General features: G+C 32.6%; 3 protein-coding genes across 4 annotated transcripts; 1 reads left to right on the top strand and 2 right to left on the bottom strand.

The window, feature by feature from the left end:
- Positions 1-4,977: 4,977 nt before the first annotated feature.
- LOC137820729 (HXXXD-type acyl-transferase family protein) lies at positions 4,978-7,756 on the bottom strand. The gene is made up of 2 exons (XM_068624948.2): positions 7,000-7,756; positions 4,978-6,031 (listed from the first exon to the last, which is right to left on the bottom strand). Exons 1-2 carry the CDS (start codon positions 7,408-7,410, stop codon positions 5,135-5,137), a joined length of 1,308 nt encoding a protein of 435 aa, XP_068481049.1. The 5' UTR covers positions 7,411-7,756; the 3' UTR covers positions 4,978-5,134.
- Positions 7,757-10,668: 2,912 nt separating this feature from the next.
- LOC137823081 (AP-4 complex subunit mu) lies at positions 10,669-16,067 on the bottom strand. 2 transcript variants are annotated; one of them, XM_068628194.2, is made up of 14 exons: positions 15,856-16,067; positions 15,579-15,673; positions 14,902-15,105; positions 14,238-14,354; positions 14,012-14,140; positions 13,773-13,884; positions 13,336-13,430; positions 13,139-13,243; positions 12,963-13,057; positions 11,861-11,948; positions 11,660-11,720; positions 11,503-11,576; positions 11,075-11,202; positions 10,669-10,966 (listed from the first exon to the last, which is right to left on the bottom strand). In XM_068628194.2, exons 1-13 carry the CDS (start codon positions 15,911-15,913, stop codon positions 11,104-11,106), a joined length of 1,332 nt encoding a protein of 443 aa, XP_068484295.1. In that variant the 5' UTR covers positions 15,914-16,067; the 3' UTR covers positions 10,669-10,966; positions 11,075-11,103. The 2 variants fall into 2 exon arrangements, with proteins under 2 accessions (XP_068484295.1, XP_090150819.1); XM_090294693.1 differs by having other exon boundaries at positions 10,744-10,966; positions 15,575-15,673; positions 15,856-16,042.
- Positions 16,068-16,963: 896 nt separating this feature from the next.
- Positions 16,964-19,792, top strand: LOC137823082 (mitogen-activated protein kinase homolog NTF3). The gene is made up of 3 exons (XM_068628195.2): positions 16,964-17,394; positions 17,800-18,225; positions 18,723-19,792. The coding sequence occupies exons 2-3, from the start codon at positions 17,803-17,805 to the stop codon at positions 19,413-19,415; spliced, it is 1,116 nt and encodes a 371-aa protein (XP_068484296.1). The 5' UTR covers positions 16,964-17,394; positions 17,800-17,802; the 3' UTR covers positions 19,416-19,792.
- The last annotated feature ends 1,642 nt before the right edge of the window (positions 19,793-21,434 follow it).

Genomic DNA, 21,434 nt, shown 5'->3' with positions numbered 1-21,434 from the left:
AAATTGGGATTGAATATAGAATTTTGGGATTGAATATAGAATGAGAAGTGTTGTTTTAATCTAATAATTAAAATTAAGTGCTCCCGTTATTATAATTAAATCTGAATACACGTTTTTCTGTATTGAATGAAAAAAATATCAAAGTTTTCCGTTAAAAAACGACGGAAGAATCTAATCCGAATTTTAAATGGTCGGCTAAGGGAACAATTTTAATATATTATTATGCCCACAAATTGCTTTTTTTCTATTATATTAAAATTTCCATTAATATTCTAATTATCTCGGAATCATCAAACTAAAGCATTCCTAGGCCAGGCCCACTAATAACTAAATTTTAATATTTCAACTGGGTCATTCACACACTTTTTTTTCTTTATTCACATTCCAAATTTTTTTTTCACTTTTTTATAAAAGATATATAATTAAAATATTTTTTTGATCACAGCGCAAATTCGATTTTGACAAAGCTATTTTTTAAAGAAAACAACCATATGAACTCACCAAAAATGAGTGTAAGAATAAAAAAGTCCTTTTAATATAATGTGCAAACAAATCTACGGCCCACACACTATTTACACACCTTAGTTTAATATTCGCATCACTTGCTTTAAAAATACCATTGACGGAAATTAGTTTTCACATGTTTGATTATGCAATAAAAAAGTAGTTTCTGTTACATGTGTAGACCCTAAGCACTAGAATATTAGTTTCTGTAATAATAGATTTTACACCTCATATCATTTGACAAAACTATCAAAATTAGTATTTTTGTTATGTATTGAACAAAAGGACTTAATTTTTGTAATATTGTTTGAGTGAGAGAAAAACAATTTTATTATTTTAGTAAGGGAATTTGAAAAAAAAAACTCTTAAATAATCCGAAAACCTCTGTTGCGATCTAACTTGAAAATCTTTCATTCTTAAAAATATCATTTGTAAATAGTCCTATAAATATTTAAAAGTAACTAAATATATTTTAACTATTTAAAAAAAATTGTTTTCTATAAGTTAACATATATTTATGCATATAAAGAAGGAAGATGGGAAAAGAAGAGGCACAAGGGAAAGGGTATTTTACAACGAGTTGGACTGTAGGATCATTTTGTAATCACACATTAACAAAATTTGTCGGTGAAAACAGTAAAATTGAGGGCGGGGGTTGAGAATAATAAGCCCAAGAGAATATCCCAATAAACACCTTTGATTTTTGTTAAGGAGATAGGCCCAATTTATTATTCCTTGTTCATTTTTAGAAGGTGTTTGCTTCCTGCACCCTATCAAATTCTGAAATTCTATAATTGTCTTTTATTTTGAAATTGGAAATTTAGAATTAAAAAATACATTCTGGAATAGATTTTTTTACATTCTGGAAATGAAATTTCAAAATAGAATTGGAAAACCATAATCTCATTTCATAATACAAATAATACATTTAAAAAAAAATATGGAAAATAAAATCCGAAAACATTCTAAAAAGAGATTCCAAAAAACAAAAAATCTGAAAATATATTAAAAAAACTATTTCAAAAAATTGTTCTAGAAAACCTCATCCAAAACCTTATATCCAAAATTGTACCGAAATACATTCTAACCTGCACCTTATTTGGATTTAAAAACTAAAGAAAATGTTTTTATCATTTTATATCAAAGATATAGAATACAAGTTCAAATTTATTGGGTAAGGAAGTAAAAGCATTTGGAGAAGCTTAAGAGGATGTCCCTTCCAAAAAAAAAGTAAAGCTTACAAGACTAGAGACATCAATCACTCCTTTGAAATATTTGTGATACTCTCAAAAAAAGACATTTGTGATGTATGTTATATGTTAGATTTGAAAAGATTTCGATTCTTTTAGTTTATGATTAATAGAATATGATCACCTTGAAAAGAATTTTTTTTGTATCAAATATAATTAGGTGAGTTTTTTAATCAATCTATTTTGATAAAACTATATCTTATTTATCTAATATAATCTTATAATGGAATGATTTCAAACAGTCTTAATTATGGATTACCAGTTCTACCCAGATGAATAATCTGAAAACTAAAAAAGGCATTTCTTGTGATTGTATTTTAAATAATTTTTAAATGTTATAAATATCCCATTGATGAACTCAACGAGTTCTAAAATTTTAGTTCAATTTTATGCTATTTTGTCTGTTATCAATGTACTCACCAGAATATTTCAGATTTCAGTCCACCACTCACCTATGCCATATAAATATGCCTTTTGGGATTATGTTCACGTCGAACATTTGAATCAAAATATAACTACACTCTTCATTTTAAAATATTCATTGTATATACTTTATCTATTAATTAATTGCTAGTAATTTTTATGGCCAAATGATGAGTCAAAGACACTTTTGTTAACACCTTTTTCATGTTTCTTCAAATAATAAATAGGATTGAAATGCCTATTGATTTTTTTTATGGTTATCCACAAAACCTAGCATGGTTATTGTCCCAAATTATAACTCAACAACTATATAGTTTGTAAAAAAGAATATATAGTCAAAGTAATATAGTTTAAAAATATATTAGATTTATGATCCCTAATATATGAGGCTCAAACACTTCTTCCTAAATGGCATATCCGTGTCGGACACACGTATCCATGTCGACACTCGTAGGATACTTATCGGTGAAGTGTTTAATTCAAAAATATATTTGTTGGATATTTGAAAATTCTAGTACGGTTCTAACACAATTTTAAAAGGTATAAATACAATAACTTTCTAAAAATTCAAATTTATTATATAAATTTTTATTATGATTATAAAAATAAGAACAAATTCTTTTGAACCAGTTATGAAAAATATCTTCCTCCTTCCAAAAGAATCTGAAACATACTTTTGCACATAAATATTTATTTTTAATTTATATAATTCAAAATTATATAATATATAAATCCGTGTCCGTCTGCAAATTACTTTTTCACATAAATATTACTTTTGTAATGTATTTTATATTTTAAAGATTATATATATCTTGTCTATATCTATTGTTGTGTTACATAACCTCTAACTAACGTCTATTATTTACTAATATTATTATTATTGTGGCACGAGCACGTAAAGTTTGGATAGGGGTGTGGCAGTACATTATAGTGACGTACTACATCGCACAGCCTAAATATGAAATAAAAAATATATTTCATAAACAAATGAATAATTGTTTCGTATTCTTTAACCTCAGAAAGTGTGCATAACAGAAGTCATAGTTCAGTGAAAAAGCCCATAAATCACTGCTTCATATATTATCTGAAATGATGACAGTTTTAAGTCTATTGTAAATAGTATCATATTCAAGGTTTGTGTCTACAAAAAATTAATATAAAAGTGTACATTAATTGAGGAATTATTAATAATATAATTTTAAAATTTGTCGAAATAAATTATAAGAATTGATTTTTTTCTTTAAATTTCACCAAACCTTCAATCTGCATAGATTATTTTAACTTGAGGATTTAGATAATAATAATGATTTAAGGGCTGGTTGTTTTCTTCTTATTTATCTTGATTCCTTAAGGATTGGAAAATAAAATTAAAAAATCGTATTTCATCCGAGTGTAATTTATCCTATGTTTTTGTATATTTAGTTTCTGTTGAGTTGTTTGAAAAATAGTTAAAGAAAGAAAAAAATATGGAGAAGCAATTTGAATAGATTTTGATAAGAATAAATGGATTAACGTTTATGCATTAGAAAGTGGAGGTTGCGTAGCTCTTGAATTGGCACTTTTTAGCTACCGTTAATGAGGTTTGGTTGGACAAAATTTCGCCCACTTTTGTGAAAAAGATTGGAAGAGCATCAGCTGCAAGATCAGAAAAGCACCTTCTATTTGTTTATATGTACATGTATATCTTCAAAATTGAAACGACAAAGATATCTTGTTCACTCTACAGAAGAGAGGATCCATGAGGTAGGGTTTGGAATAATTAGATGAAGAAAGTGCAAATCAAATCAAAGTGCCTTCACTCTTCAACCTGTCTTACTACTACTGCATGCTGTTACTTTCTTTTTTTCTTACAATCATAACTATAATCTTATCCAATGCATTCCTCAACCATAGATCTATACCCATTCATTCCCTTTTTCAATTATTTCTTTTCTTCCAATACTTTCCCAAACACTATTTCCTTTCAAACTTATAAAGATGTAAAACTTAATTACATATTCAATCATTTGTTTTGATAAATGTTCTTCTTTTGTTTACAGTGAGAATTTTTATCATGATATATAAGCATAAGTGGGAGAAAAGGATTAGGGGTGAGCCTGTGTTTAAAGTGGACACACAAAGTTGTAATTTGGGAGTAATAAAAAGAGTAATTAGAACAGTAATGTGTTTCCCTTTTTGGTTTAAGATAAAAAAAATGAATGATGGATTTAATTAGATTTTGGGACACTGATCTCACCCACTACTAAACTCAAATCATATGGACCTCTTAGCTTATCGTGATTTATGGCAATCTCATGACTGAACTATCCATCTACATGTCACAACTCACTACCTGGGATTCCATCATCTTGACATGACATTATGGGAGGTTTTATTATACTCATAGGAAAGTGAAATAATATGTCTAAAAACATGGGCGTATTTATTCAACAAAAAGAGACTTTTTAGTAAATCATTTCTCAACATTCTCTCCCCAACTATCTCAAATAACTAAAAAATTAACTTAAATTTGATATCATGTTAAAAAATAAAATAAAAATTAAGTTTAACTTTCACTTATTATTATAATTGTCAACGTGAACCTACAACATAAATATCATTATAATTAAATAAAAAAAGTTAAATTAATTTTAATTTTTTAAATTTAAAATAATATGAAATTTATCCATAAAAGATATTTTATTTTGATAATATAATTTACTTATTATTATTATTATGATGGTAGAAAGAAAGTCTGGAAACATAAAACATGATTTGATGATAGGTACGCGTGAGAAATGAGGAGGATATAGGATGCACATGAACCGATAAAACTAGGTTGTCATTAATTAATTACTGCCCCAAAAACAATTAAAACAAAAAACAGCACAAAGTCCTTATATTATTATCGTAATTGTTATGCATCGACGTTGAACACAGTGAAAGTGGAGTACGCATATGCATGGGGAATAAAGGTTTCAGAAGAATCGATTTTGTTGTTTTTCTTCGGAACTTTGTCTCATCATGTGATACTGAAAACGTTCCACCATGGTCTCGGGGACAGAGAGAAGGACTCTGATGGCATTGGCGTCACCGGCAACGGGTAAGAACAAGCAGTAAATATCACTAGTCAAAGGACCCATATGCAAAGGCTTCCCTTCCCCAAAATCCACCTCTTCCAATCCCAGTCTAGACCACTGCGAAATAACCAAACTCGTTGAAAGATCCGTTTTTACTGTTTTGTCCTCTAACAAGTCAACCATTGACCTTACATACTCCTCCTCTTTCAACCTCGCCTTAGCTTCCTGCACAACCTTCACTCCCTGCCGCAGGTTACCCTCCACCAACTCCTCTACGCTGCTCTCAGCGCACGCTAGCAAAAATCCGTTCCCGTAATACCCCTGCGGAAGCTCAACTATTCTTCTCACGTTCACCGAGAAAAGGAGCTTCACCACCAGTTTCGACGGCAGGGATTGGTCCACTGACCGAATCCAAGACCGCCACGTGTGCGCCGCAACGGTTTCGAAGGACGTGCACTTGAGGGAGGGCACGCACTGTTTCTTGAGGCGAAGGATGTGGGAGGGTGTGAGGATGAAGGATGTGGGTACCAAGGGCTGTGACTGTATCAACTTTAGGAGGTCCACCTGAGGGGTTGGGTTTGGTGCGGTGTAGCCCGCGTGACGGAACTTTACCTGCGCAGGGTCTCTGGGTTTCAGCACGTGGCGCCAGTGGAAGGGCACGATCGTCAATTCCGCTTCTGGTTTTCTCGTGAGCTGTGCCCAAGCGTGTAGGAACTGAGACGTGCCTATGCCGTCGCATACGCAGTGGTTGATCGCCGTGCACAGGATCATTCCCCCGCAACCCAGCCTCGTTACCTGCAAATTACATTAATCACCATTTGTGGATGTGCTGTGCTTTTCAATATTGGAGAAATTTATGGATAATTAATACTGTCCATTTGATAGAGAGACGAGTGATAAAGATAAAATAGTTTCCGTGATGGATTAATCCAAGAGACAGAAAAAAGATGTAACACTATGATGAAAGAGAAGTGAGCGAATAAAACAAAAAATAATTCATTTAATATACCTGGTGGAGGAATATATTTTTTATACATACAATATACCTCATTTTTAATTATTGAATTTTAAATATTACATATTATATCGTCAAGCATTAATACTATGATTAAGAAATCATTAAAGGGAAAATAACACACTACTTACAGGAAAAGCTCTGTTTTGTGGGGAGGAGAAACATGGGTTTTTCTTTTTGCCTTCCCATGTTATAGTCATCAACTTTAATATAAACACCTTAAGTAGTTAGTGCTCATCATTCGTAACCTGTTTGGTTTTTATTGAGATATATAGTAAAATTTAAATTCTCTAAAACGGTTGGTAAAATATAATTATTTTCCCAATAAATTGATGATATGGTGATGGGATTGTTTTTGCAGAAGTTATAAAATTAATAACTCTGTTGTAAAATTATTAAGTTTTCTGAAGATAGATTTCATCCGTGTGAAAAGACAAATTAGAAAAGGAAGAAAAGTATATGATAGCACATAGTAATGTTCATTTAACAGAAACAAAAAAATGTAGAAACTGTGACCACAAATTCATATTTTATAGCACATGTCTTCCTTTTGTAGCACATGTCTTGACGTCAAAGTTCTTTGGACCTAAACGTAAACAGTGGAGACTAAATGCAAAAGGTTACACATTCTGTGTGACAATTAAACTGTTGATGAACAGAGGATGAGAAGGTTTAATGAAGTAGTTGGTGGTAGAAATTTGGATGGATGAATTAAGAAAATTGAAGGAAGAAAGAGTTAATATCTGACCTGGACTATAAGAGGAGGAACATCGATGAAAGTGTGAGCTTCGAGCTTATACAAGAACTTCTTCCAAGATTTGTTTGGAGTCTTGGAAGATTCGAGGAGTTGATGAACAGTGGTATGAGTGAAAGCCTCGGCAAAGAGAGCACCTTGTCCATTGCAATCCACCTCGAGCTTGTGATCATCGACGCACCTCAACCTGCCAGCCAAGGGGTAATAATCCACTAGAACTCTGCCCAGAGAAGACTTCAAGACATCGAAGCTGAAGGATTTGTTGAAGAGGAACAAGTACTTGATGGAGAACCTTAGGAAGTTTTGGTCGTCGAGATTGGACAAATAGAGAGAATGTTTTGGGGTGGGAGCAGTTGGGGGAATGCTCACTGCTTGCCCACGATAGATGCAATCAGGGGCTTCCATAACATGTAATGATTAGTTATGATGCATATGGAATGGGAAGAATTGAAGAGAGTGAAGGAAAGAGAAAAGAGAAAAAGAGAAAAGAGAAGAAGATGAGTGAATAAAAAAAGTGAGTGGAAGCAGAGGGTATATTATTATGAATGTGTGTCCAAGGAAGAAAAACGGGTCATGCTTCAAATATGTGGTTTTGGGTACCATCACATTACTTTTCAGGGTTTCACTTCTTGTAATAATCACTTTAATTTCCTTCCTTCAAAATGCTAAGTCAACACACCGCAGATAAGAGGTCTGCACTATTTCACTTTAATTAATCGTCAACCCACTAACCCTTTCCTTTATAAAAAGCTTTACCTAATCGATAAGAATGAATGAATGAATTTATTTTATAAGCATTTGAGTTTCATGAAACAAGAGTTAAACCACAAAAGTGACTACCACGTGCCTGCAAGAGTAAATTGTGGTCATTTTGAAACTTCAACACGCCTGCTGTACTTGTTTAAAATATCAAATGTATATGGACTTCATTAGTCTACAATTTTTTTCTTTTCTTTTCTTTTCAAAAACCAATTATCGACACGCGCCACTATTCATAAATTTGTCACCTTATAATTTATTTGTACTGTAAATTGACAGGCTCCAGGGCTCAGTACTTTTCAACTTTTCTTACTCTTACCACAAAGGTCAGAGAGGGAGCAGTAAAAATGGACAACTAAAGTAAACAACGAGTATATAAAAATATAAAATGTTGAGTATAATTGTTCAAATCCATTGCCTTCGTAAAACAAAATTTGATAGTGGGAAAAGAATTAATGAGAGCAACAGTTATCTGTATCTGGACAGATATAAGAATAGTAATAATAGAGAAGGTAAATCGTATTTTGTGGCTGATATTCTCTAATTTAGTGGATAATCTAAGGACTTAAATAAATCAGAATGGCTATGATTCGATCACATGTAGATTCCCATTATCCTGGTTAAAATTAGGTTACTCAGCCGCAAAAACTAAGACGTGTCACATCTTGAACAAGTTTATTACATTCTCAGGGAGCCTTTTATTGGCCATATGATACACCCAAACTTTTATATCACATCTTAATACTTTGTCTTAAAATGGCATTATTAAATAAAACTCCAATGTAGAAGATATTAAGATCTACTATTTTTGAGAAAATGTTTATTTTCAATAAATATGAGTATTTTATGTTATGTTTTAATTATATTTATGCTGAAATAATGAAATATTTTCTGGACAATCTTTACAAGTGAAAAATAAAAAATAAAGCAAGTAAGAAATAGTTTTATAATTGAAAACATATTATTTCTCAGATTAAACATGATATTAAAGTTTAAAAAGTAATTTCCTAATTCCTATCATAATTGGACTTCGGAGGGTTAATATACTATATATAAACGTATTAATTGAATTGAATATGTTGCGGCTAGGTTCTATTATGGAAGTCAAAGTGAGGTGTAACGCACTCGTTAATGTCTTTGTATATTAACGAAAAGACATTGTATTTTTATATCTTCATTTTTTTCTTCTGTGGAATATAACTTTATATATAATAATTGCAATTTTAATCTTGAGAATACTAAAATTATTGCACCATGTAATGTTATATAAATGCTAAACTTTTTTATAAAAAAACTATATTGTCTTTTAAAAAATTTAGCTGTTCTGTGGCATGTTTGAAAGTGTGTGTAGAGAGTCTAAGAATTCCATACAAAAATATCAATCACAAGATGCACCTACTCTTCTCACTTGCTTTATTATAGTCCCAGAGATGCTTTTAAAGTCTCATCAAGACCAAATTAAGCGGGAAAAAGAAGAAGAGAAGAGATTCATACTTCTGAATGCTGATTAAGGTATATATAAGACTGGTAACATGATTAGGAACCCTTTTGAAAAACAAAAAAAATTGCGTTTGAAACCAAACACACTATGTACATGTTTAGTTGAATACATTAATCAAAATAGTTTGCGTTCGGACTAAATCTAACTAGATATAATGTTAAATGAGTTTTTTACTAAGTTGATCTAAATGTCGAATGGACTCACAGAATATCATATCATATCAAATGATCGTGCATGATGTAACATAACTGCTAACAATGATGCATTACCTAACAAGAATACGTTTCTGCTTGATTTAAATCAATCACCTTCACATTTTAAGTAGAGACTATTAACTCCACCTGTTTGTCACGTTTAGATGCCATTTCAGCAATACGTTAATTCAAACTAAACAAAGAAAAGCACTACAAATTAACGGCAAAAAGCTTTGCATGAACCAAACAATGTTCCAAGAACAACTGTTAGTAGTCCAATCTTTCGTAGCTTCTACCTCAATCAAACATGTCTATGCGACACATTATTGGCGACAGAAAAACATGGAACACCGTTTTATAAGATCTAGGTTGGCTCTGCTCCTCTGTGCCCAACCTGAATAATCATTCGTGGCTTACACAATGAAACCTTCGCACCTTGTTTACCAAAGTTGCAAGAACAAGATATCGATTAGTTGTTGTAATCTGTAATATTTTTGTTGTATTTAAATTAGTCCTCTCAAGTCTCTCCTTTTGGTTACTTTTATGTTAGTTGTTCTTTCATCTGACAAGTTCTTGCCGGCACCAAGAAATTAAGTTTGCCCTCTTCACTTCTGTCCTTTTTTCCTCTAATATTGTTGAACATTGATGTTGCTCTCTCTTATTTTTTATGGACAATTTCACCAAGGGGCTATATGTGTATGCTCTATCCTCTGAAAGAACATAATTTTTTATTTAGATTCTTACCTATATATAAGGTTAACATGTGCCTTGTCCAGCAGTAAGAGCTTCATTTGATCTCCTATTATTCGAAGGCATTTGAAACTCAATCGTGTGCCCAGACTTATGTTCTATTGGTCTGTTTTTCGAGTCTTTTTTTACCAAAATAGGGTAATATAATAGGTTAACTACTGAGATGTGAAACTAGCACGACTCTAGTATAATTACACGTTACACTGAAGTCGTGCAAAAGTGGTTCGACTTACTTATTTTATTAATTATTTAAAAACGTTTCTCAACATGCTTTACTTTAGGAGAAAGGAACATCGAGCCAACAAAAAAGTATATTGGGACTGCACTTACTCTTTGTGTACCTTAAACGCTGCCTACGACTTTCCGGCTTCATCTCACTTTTTTCCTTTTTGACTCTGTTTCTTAAAGCTCGGAGACAAACGACCGGGCCAAGGGAATCGCATTCTCGTCAAAACCAGCTCAGGTTCAATGGCGCATATACATTCCAACGAATATTTCTAGTCCAGCCAATGACTTACGAGGCTCACCACATCATAACACTAATGAGATTACATAAAGCCTTAAATAAGTTTGAGTTTTACAAGTCTGTCCTCAACGTTATACAGTTTTACCATCACAGCCTGCCCAGTAATTTGTCTTGAACATTTTTATTTATCTAGTAACCAACTCAAGTTCCATCTTAGTCATTCATTAGCTCGTGTAAATCATCTTCCACTTGTACAAGCAGAGTCTTATGCTGCCATTCCCCCAAATTTAACTGCAAATTGCAAATTAAACAACGACGTTAACTAGCTATAAATGTTACTCGTAGTTTTCTGGAATAATTCAGCATACATGAACATCAATGAGTTGCAAAGCAAGTAACCTCAGACTTTGGATTTGCAGAGATTCTAATTACAACCGGGCAACGTATGAGTTTGCTTCTGTTACATATCTAACCCAGCGATAAGGATTCTGCGCTTTTGATTTCTTGGCTATTTGCAAATACTTTACCTGCACCGGAAAATGGCATTTTGGATCTATTTAAAGGAGTTCATATCAACTAGATACAAAAAATCAAATTGCAATAATAGAGAAGAGTTGAATCTACGTCTAAAATCATTAGGGATGATAACACTATCCGATTTAGCATCCAGTAATACGAGCTTTGAAAACCAACAAAGACATAGTAAGATTAATTTATAGATTAGCAGTAAAATTAAGGCACTATAAAAGTCCAATACACATTTTCTAGCTTTGTTAAATAAATGTAACAGAAAAAACATAGCTTCAAGAAAATCCCTAGCAGTTTACCTGAAGCCCTGAAGCATTGTGCATAGGTATGGTGAAAGTCATGCTAACCGGCCCTGCTTCTTTCATGACATTTCCTGTGATCAGTACAAAAGACTTAAATTCATTACGGAGAACAATGCCTTTAGAAACAATGAGCTAAAATCAACAAGCAATGTACCATGTAACTCCTGTGAAAACGCCAGCTTTGCTCGTAAAGTATGTTCAGATCCACCAACCACCTGTAAGAGGATGGACCAAACATTATTTTCCTCCACTAATTAGCTCCCAATAAATCAACTGAAGGAACCTTTACGGACATTCATAGATAAGTATTTAAAGATATACTGATTATCAGTGGAAAACAAACAATCTATATTACCTTTTTCAGGCCCCATTCCAGTCTTTTATTTGTTTCCTTAAAATCAGTGGTGTGTCCAACTGCTCCAGGTTCTAACTCAAAATTAACACTGAGAATTTGAAAATAAGTTTACCAAAAGGATGTAAGGTTAAGTAATCGGGATAGTACTTAAACCATGTTAATGAATGGGCCATTTTGGCATGTATGTGCAATAAATTACAACACACACACAGCGTACAAACAAAAGGTAGCATATTCAGTAGATCAGATTCCAACCATCCCAGTTGCATCTAGAAGAATAAATCAGCCTCCAGCATGTACATTAATGGTTTCCCTACTTATCTCATTTTCTTTTTCTTATCCACCAGCCACTCACCCGAGTCTGTGACTACCAGTGATGTAGCACCCTAGTAACAACTCTTGTTTTCTTTTTTTTTCATTTTGTACGTTGAGTGCTTTGAGTTCTGATTTTGATTAGACACCCAATATTGGGCATTAAGCTCTGCTCTTTATTGCTTACATGTGAGAATACTAGCACTGAAAAAGGAACGGTTTGCTATTATAACTGAATGTGATGAAATTGGCTGCTGTTAGTATTGATATCATTTGCCATATTTGATGTTCACATATTTTCTATTTCAAAATCTCCTGCAGTTTTCTATGTCCATCCATTCTACTGGTAGCAACAAAATATTACAAGAAAGGAAACCTGTAATCGGCTACTGATTTTCTAGCTTTGTGGTGAATTACTAATGTGTATCTTCTGGGCTTGTTGTAGTGCAGATAGCAAAATGAAACAGATTCTGCTGCGTATTCAAAGATTAAGGTTGCACATATTCTGCTAACATAAATGTTATTTGCTAAATGTTTTGATTTTAAAAGCATGATGAACTTTTCTTTCTATTTGTGTTTTATTTATTTAGGTGGGTTGAAGGTTATCTCATTTGACAAACCTAATATATACCATCTGGTGATTTAAATCTTGACAATCTATCAAACATCCCAATCAGCCTGTTAGTCAGCTAACTAGCTCATTATGGAGAAGAGGGAGTAGAGACTAAATCATCACTGTCAACTATGACTAAAATTAAATGCACAATAATAGTGAAGAAAATGTAAATACCGAGCTGTAAATGATGGGAGAGGCATCTGTACAAGAACAGTACTAGCATTGGTACTTGAGTTGAACTCAGCTCGCACTTTAATTGTCACTTCAGCCTATAAAAATATGCAGACTATCAGTACATGCTAAACAACGTGAAGACTAGGAAAGTTAGAGGGAGGCAAGATCTAAACCACCTTCAGGGATCCTGTTTCTTCAATCAATGCAGTAATACGAAATGGTGGTTTATATGGTTGAGTCATACGATAATTCATGACTGGAAACTCACCCTCTGGTGGTACCTACCAAACAAATGGAACAGTAATTAGTCAAGGGACTCAAAAGCACACCATGGCATTATCTATATATATAAGTTAGTGTGCTATGCACTTACCAATGACAAAGTTCTATCCACATCAAAACTATCAAGGTGTACAGACTCATGGAAGTTACAATCATCTAAAATCACAGCACCTGAACCTCTATAATCTGTTAAAGATGATAGATCAAGATGAAGAATGAATGAAAAGACATAGCAAAAGCGTATAGGATATGAAAAATCAACTAGTCAACAAAATTCTCTTCAAGAAAATTATCCATCCATCAATGATTCGACCAACAAATATATAAACCCAACAAAAAAATCCCCCTACTAACACTATATATATAATTATTTTCAACATAAAAATAATTTAAATATTAGTACAGGGAATACAATGAAGAAATAAGCCATGCATGTTACCAAGAAAATAACATGATAAAGAAACCGTACACATTGTCCCCATTGTTTTAACTTTCAAAGGGAACAAAATATAATGTTGATTGACCTACCACTTGTTCCTATACTCAGGTCCTCATTTAGAGCAAGTCGAATCTCTGGGTTACCAGAAAGATAACTCTTCATTTGAATAGTTCCATCTATCTCACTAGTAAGTATAAATCCCTGCTTCCAACAACAAACTCATCAAAACACCTCAAAATTTTGTAGCAGTCAATAAATGGAAAAGGGAAGGAAGAAATCACAACAGACAGCATGGAAAAACCATTAAAAGGATGACCAACATACTCACACTAGAATTGAATGTAACACTTATTTTCTCAATTACATCAACAAAGATCTCCTCCCTCTTCCTACCACCAGGTTCATTAGCAACCACAGACTTTGTAATAGCTGTACCTGGCATTCGTTTAGTCCCTTGCTGAAAATATAGGAGTAACAAGTCAACAAAACCATACATGAAAACCAATAATATGCCAGCAGAAAATGACTGAATTTCCAATTAGTTAGATGCATACCATGAAAATGGAAGCAGGACCAAGGGGAGGCATCCGTGCAGAATCAATCATTATTGGCTCATTAAAAATATAAGACTTCAAAACCTCAGTGGATGTTGTTTGCACATAACCAAAATCCTGGCACGAATAAACTTTAGTATAAACATATCAAACAGAAAATGCAGCAGTTAAAACCACGCAAAATTATCAACCTTTAAAATGGTTTGGAGAAGCAGTAGAAATGTTAACCTAGTAAACAATTAAGTTTCAGTTTTCTCTATAAAAACAAATCCATACATCATGGTTAGATTAAAACTACCAAGCATCTGTACAAATTAGATAATTCCCCTGCCTCCCAAAATGTGACACTTAAAAATAGATTAAAAGGTAATTTTACATAAGTGTGCTTTCTTGTCTGATCAACCTGTCAACTTCAGTACATCGAGAATTGAAAATTGGAAACTTGTTCATGGGAGACTTGGGATGTGAATAGTTGTACACAGCAGTCTACTAAAAACTGATAGAAATAATCACTAAAGTGTAAATGACCAGAAGCAATCAATGGTGCTTGGACCTACGTTTTACCTATGAAGTTTGGACAAACATGCTTACGCATCCAACATGCATATGGTATTTTCCCCAAGCAAACCATCAGTTGAAGCAAGAATAGCAAATAAATACTTACAATCACTTCATCTAGCAATTCATAAACGAGCACAAAGTTCTTTCGAAAGGAGTCTTCGTTAAGAACACCAAGGTAATCTTTGATGACCCGTGCAATTCTTTGTAAAAGTTCCAAAACAAGAGAAGGGGAGACATTGACTCTAGTTGTAGCAACAAATAGCAATCCAGCAACCTTCACGTGGAAGTAGTTCACACCATCTATATTCTAAGAAAAGAGAAAGGCACATAAAACAACACGATCAGCTAAAAAACAAGGAAAAGTAAGAAAACTAGGAGAAATTACACTCACATTTAGGTCTTTTTAGATGATCTTTACGTTGACCTCTTTAGTTTTAAAGAAAACAAGTAAGTTCTTGGTCATAGTCTTTTTAACACACTCTCAAACCTTTTCTTTAAAGAAAGACACTCATTTCCCATCTCCCTTATGTATTTACTAAAGTGACAACACCCATAAGAGATTTTTAAAATCTAAACAGGGAATAATGAATATCCTTTAAAAACTAAAACGAGCAAAGTGCAAATTTTCCTGATTTTTTTTTACCATTTATCAATAATCAATAAATGATACCCTGCGGGAACATGCATTCCCAGAAACATATATGTGGAAATTTTGGAATTAATTCTCGAGAAATGTGGAAAGAAAAAGATGATAAATGACATAATGAATGAAATACCTACAAAAACAGGTGGAGCATCTCCCTCGATATCCTCTTTCCAGAACTTGACTTTTCGGAAAAATGTCTCGGCGCTTCCTTTTTGAGCTTCACCACGATCTGCATTCATTTAATAATAATAATAAAAAAAAAGATGAAACCCTAGCGACAAGGTGCAGTGTGGGTGAAACTATATTGGCAATCACTCCCCGTCAGAAAAAAAAAAATTGAATTGGAAATTCTTTTAATGAAAATAGATGATCATGGAAATACAAGGGATGAGGAGAAAATAAAGCACTCACAGTCGCGGTAGACGATGTTGTCGCCTCTCTGGGAAAGCACGAAGAACTGCAATATCATCTTTGCCTCTTCTTCTTGTTCTTCTAATTCAGCTTTCTCTGTCTTCAACTCAACTCATGTCCTCCTTCTTTACTTTGTCCACGCTTCTGAACTAACGACATGCCGTTTTGCCACGCACGAGCCAGGCCCAGAAGTTGGCAGCATCATTTGACTCGTGTCGTTTTATTATTATCACTTCTTTTTTCTATTCAATAAATATATTATTATTATTATTAATTATACATTTAATGTAACTTCACACTTGTGTTTATGAAAGATTAAAATCTTTAATAAGGGTATTTTAGTTGAGATTTGAATATTTAGATTTATTTTATCCATTATAAAAATAAAGTTGTTATATCTTATTTTATTACAGGTTGTTAGATAAAGGTTCTATCTTTAATTTCAAAATTTGAATAGTAGATTTCCTTATATTTGATTAGATTTGTTGACTGTGAGAAGCTATAAACACACCTTCCATGTTGTGTTCTTGTATTATATTTGTGTGTGAGATCTCCACAAAAGGTTAAACACTCTTCAAGCCATCCATTGTTGCACGAATTCTTCTTTGGATTTTGAGGTTGGTTTTAATTCGTTTTTCAATATTCTTGGTTTAATCTCATTGTCTATCAATATTTTCATTTCGCTTTAAGTTTGATTGTGAAATTTGCTGCGTTGAGGCATCATTATCTTAATTTGTACTTTAAATGTTTTTCTAAAATAAATTGATATATGATTGATTATTTTTTAGAAAGCCGTGATAGTTTTGATAGAGGAAAGAAAACAACATACATTTTATTTGAAAACAAATACAGTACAGCGAAAAACCAGATTTACAAATACTAGTTATGAGTTTTTTTTTATCAAGATCATATGAAAAACGTGCAAAATTATGTAAAAACACTTTGGAAGGCATTTTAAAGATTAACGGTGTCACGCTAACGTTGTATCCACGCTACGCTTCCGGTAATAACCAGGTAAATCTTTAATGATGATGTAGTGGACCAATCAAATAGCTACACTTTAATTAATAGCTTTATTTAATGCGATTAAGTTATAAATAGGATTTTCAAACCATAAAAATCAAGTGGCAGAAGAAAACAAACTAAATACAATATTTATCAATTTATTTTGTACACAAGAAATGGTGTAGCCAAAAACGAGTATCACGCAAAAAGATGATGCAAGAAAGGAAGAGAAGGGAAATATGAGAAGGTAGTGCTAGGTGCGAGTACTGGAGCAAAACGCGGGTGTGTGACTTTCGTTAGCGAGAGAGAGAAAGAGATATGCAGTTCCCTTCAGAAACTCCAAACATCTGAGGCGACAACCTTAGGAATCTCGATCGCTGATAAAACCTATGCAGCCCCCAACACACTTTGCATTCCAACTTGTTTAAATTCTCTTTTTCCGATTCACCCTTCTCTCAATAAATTTTTGGGCCTATGAGACCCGATTCTTTGCCACCGTCACTGTGATAATAAAGTTTTCTTTTCAAATAAAAGGTAACCTTTTCTCTTACGTTTTTTCTACATTCGTAAATAAACTTGTGTTTTTTTTTTCTCTTTCTCTTTTTTGTTAATTAATAATTACTATCGAGTGTGTTTCTGTGTTTAAACCTGAAATTCTCAACATGACGTTCTATTCGGGTGCAGATCTCTGCATGTTCTGAACTTCAGATTAATTAAATAAAAATTTGATACGGATCTAGGTTCTTAGTTTGGTAGGTTAGTCAGAAAGCTTTCAAGTGTCTCTTAATTAATTGTGTTTGGGGAAAATTATTGTAATGATACACCAGCAACACCTTACACCACTGTATGTCTGTGATTCTGTACACTTACCACTCAATAGTGAACACTGAAATTTTCTGAATTTTGATGATTGGTTGAAACTACCGGTTTGATTTGTAGGAAATGGCTACTCCTGTTGATCCTCCAAATGGAATCAGGATTGAAGGGAAGCATTATTTCTCCATGTGGCAAACCCTTTTTGAGATTGACTCAAAATACGTGCCAATCAAACCTATTGGTCGCGGTGCTTACGGAATTGTGTGTTCTTCTGTGAATAAAGAGAGCAATGAGAAGGTTGCCATAAAAAAAATACAGAATGCCTTTGAGAACCGGATTGATGCGCTGAGGACTTTGCGCGAACTTAAGCTTCTTCGCCACCTTCACCATGAGAATGTGATTGCTTTGAAGGACATCATGATGCCTGTTCACAGGAATAGTTTCAAGGATGTCTATCTGGTTTATGAACTCATGGACACAGATTTGCACCAGATTATTAAGTCTTCTCAAGCACTGTCTAATGATCACTGCCAGTATTTCCTCTTTCAGGTATAAATCTTTGCCCAATATTGGGCTAATTGAATAATATTATTTTGGTTTCATATTTGTCAATTTTGATATGGTAAAGCACATGGTGTTCAATGCTCTATTACCAACTGTTTATGAATGTTTAGTATTGTAAAGTTGACACTGAGAACAAAACACACATGGTAAACGTGTTTTTAAGTCTGTGACAATCTTTTACAGGGATTTTAGTACAAGGCCTTGCATAATTACAAACTTGTGTGCTCTCATAATTTTGAAACAATTGTTTCTCTTGATTTTGTTGCATTTTACCGCTCTGCCTGTTAAATTCCCCCTTGATTTTCTAAAGCTGTAGTCCTTAAAACACTTGATTTTCTAAACCTGTAGTCATTCCTGAATAACTGACAGTGACATCAATCATGTCGTAGCACAATTATAGGGCTTTTTGATGTAATAGATTGTGATCATTTGTGCTGCTTAGCTGGTGGTTGAATTCACTAATTGAAAGTTCTCATCTGCAGTTGCTTCGTGGATTGAAATATCTTCATTCTGCTAACATCCTTCATCGTGACTTGAAACCTGGGAATCTTCTAATCAACGCAAATTGTGACCTAAAAATATGTGATTTCGGGTTGGCAAGAATTAACTGCAGCAAGAACCAGTTCATGACCGAGTATGTTGTGACTCGGTGGTATAGGGCACCAGAACTCCTACTCTGCTGTGACAACTACGGGACATCCATTGATGTTTGGTCAGTTGGATGCATCTTTGCTGAGCTTCTTGGCCGAAAACCGATTTTCCCTGGTTCAGAGTGTCTCAACCAGCTGAAATTGATTATCAATATCCTTGGTAGTCAAAGGGAGGAAGATATTGAGTTCATTGATAATCCAAAGGCAAAAAAGTATATCAAATCACTTCCTAGTTCTCCTGGAACTCCCTTTTCGCGACTTTATCCTAATGCACATCCATTGGCAATTGATCTTCTGGCAAAGATGCTTGTTTTCGATCCAACAAAGAGGATCAGTGTCAGTGAAGCGCTTCAACACCCTTACATGGCCCCTCTATACGATCCTAACTGTGACCCCCCAGCTGTCATTCCAATTGATCTTGACATTGATGAGGATCTAGGGGAAGAGATGATAAGGGAGATGATGTGGAAAGAAATGCTTCATTACCATCCTGAATCTGCCATGGCGAGTTCAGGGCTGTGCTAATCATAATCATACTTTCTTCTTCCTTTCAATGTTTATTATGTTCCCTTTTGTTGGTGCCATGGTAGTTCTAATATCATAACTTGCTTCGAATAATTAGGAGGGGTTTGTCATCGGTTAGCTCATTATATGCCTGTCTGTTTTCTATTTATTGAAAGTAGAGAGAAACAGCAAAAAAATTATCATATTAAAATAGTGTTGCTGCTGATGATACATTATATAGTCTTTAACCGCCATGTTCAGAGATTTATTTTCTACTGAACTCTGTATTGTAGTTGCCTCGTTTATTGTACATAAACATGTTCTAGTGTCATGCATAAACCATTTTGTATAGTAAGTCTAATGTTTATCAATAATATGTTACTGTTTGAAACTTTGAAGTTGAAGTACAATTTTTTTTTCCTGTAAACGGATCATATAATTTTTGAATCGCCTGTGTATGCATGTGATAGATCTCAACCACAGTTATCAAAACATCTGATGAACTTGTAACCTTTTTTATTTAATTTCCTTTTACCTGTCAAGCTTTTCCCACAGCCTTTGAATATTAACTTGGTAAAAAAAATTACCTTAGCCAAAAGTAAATAGTGCTCGATGGTATCAGGAATTGCACTTCCTTACATTTGTGATGAAAATATGTTTTCCCCTTGAGCTAATTGAATATATCCTCTCTTGAAATGTCAATTTTCGTGTTATAATTTGTATTAAAATTAAGTAATAATTTTCATAAAAGCACGCATCACTTCAAAATATAATCAGGAGAGATAGTAAGTAATAATTTTTACAAGCTCTAACTTTATAATAATAGGTATTGTGAAAATAATAACTTACGCCTTTACCATTGCAGTTGATCACTACTTTTCTGTTCTATTTTTGGGTCTAGTTTCTTCATTTTTTTCTTCTATTGTTTTGAGATTGACCTGTTTCAAATTAAGTTTTCTATTCCCTAAGATAAGAACCTTACAAAATTTCCGTTAAATAATTTTTTTTCATGAACATATAGTATTTTAAGACTTCATCTCATCATAATTTGTTTTAATGGAAAGGTAAAATCAATCTAGTAAAAAAATTGTTTTCATCAAATATCAAACTCAGACATTGTTCAAATAATTCAATCTTAGATTTAACACATTATATATGCATGATTCCTTAGTTAGAAGTCATTCACGATAATTTAGAAGGCCTAAATTTGTATAGGCATTACACTAAAATTCATTCAAGTCTTATATTCTGTAATTGGATGTTAATTTATTTTAAAGGTGTAAATTGAGTCAAAGTAAAAAGAAAATGGGTTCAAGTCATTAAACAGTTTTCATTTACATTTCATAAATTTTTTAATTCAAATCACATTTATCCAATCGTATTTGAATTAGTTTGACTGTTTGAGTCTGATCATTCACTTGGACACAATATATTTAGAACAAATTTTATTTTAACCGAACAAATTAAGATTTAAAGAAAAGTATTTCAAAATAACAAACAAAACAGATATATCAAGTTATATTTGGCCAATTTTTCTTATTTTTTCTTATGAATTATTTTAAAATTAAATTTCAATATAATAACTTTAAAAATCATAGAAATTGTTGGTATTTTTTAATTGATTTCTAAAGCTCTAGGTTAAAAGTTGTTTGGTAAAAATTGAATTTATTTGAAACTAATTGCGTTAATGAAAAATATATTTATACAGATGATAATCTTATGCTAGACTAATATAATGAACATACTTATCTTAATGATATTAGAAATAGATTACAAAAATAAAATACATACATGTACAACTTTTAACATAAAAATAATTAATATAACTTAGTTTGAAAGATGATATACAAATATTTTATTATATATGATTATTGATTATTAATTATAAAACATATTTTAAAACTTCCAAATTAAAATTTAGTAATACGGTTTTATAAAATTAGTAAATAATTTATTTAAATAAAATTCAACATTTTCAACGTATATTTAAAAAATCAATAAATGAAAAGTATTTAATTAATATATTTTTGTGAACTCATT

Source organism: Phaseolus vulgaris, chromosome 9 (genome assembly GCF_051622355.1).
Source record: "Phaseolus vulgaris cultivar YP4 chromosome 9, ASM5162235v1, whole genome shotgun sequence".
NCBI lineage: Eukaryota > Viridiplantae > Streptophyta > Magnoliopsida > Fabales > Fabaceae > Phaseolus > Phaseolus vulgaris.
This window is presented reverse-complemented; position numbering and strand designations above follow the sequence as displayed.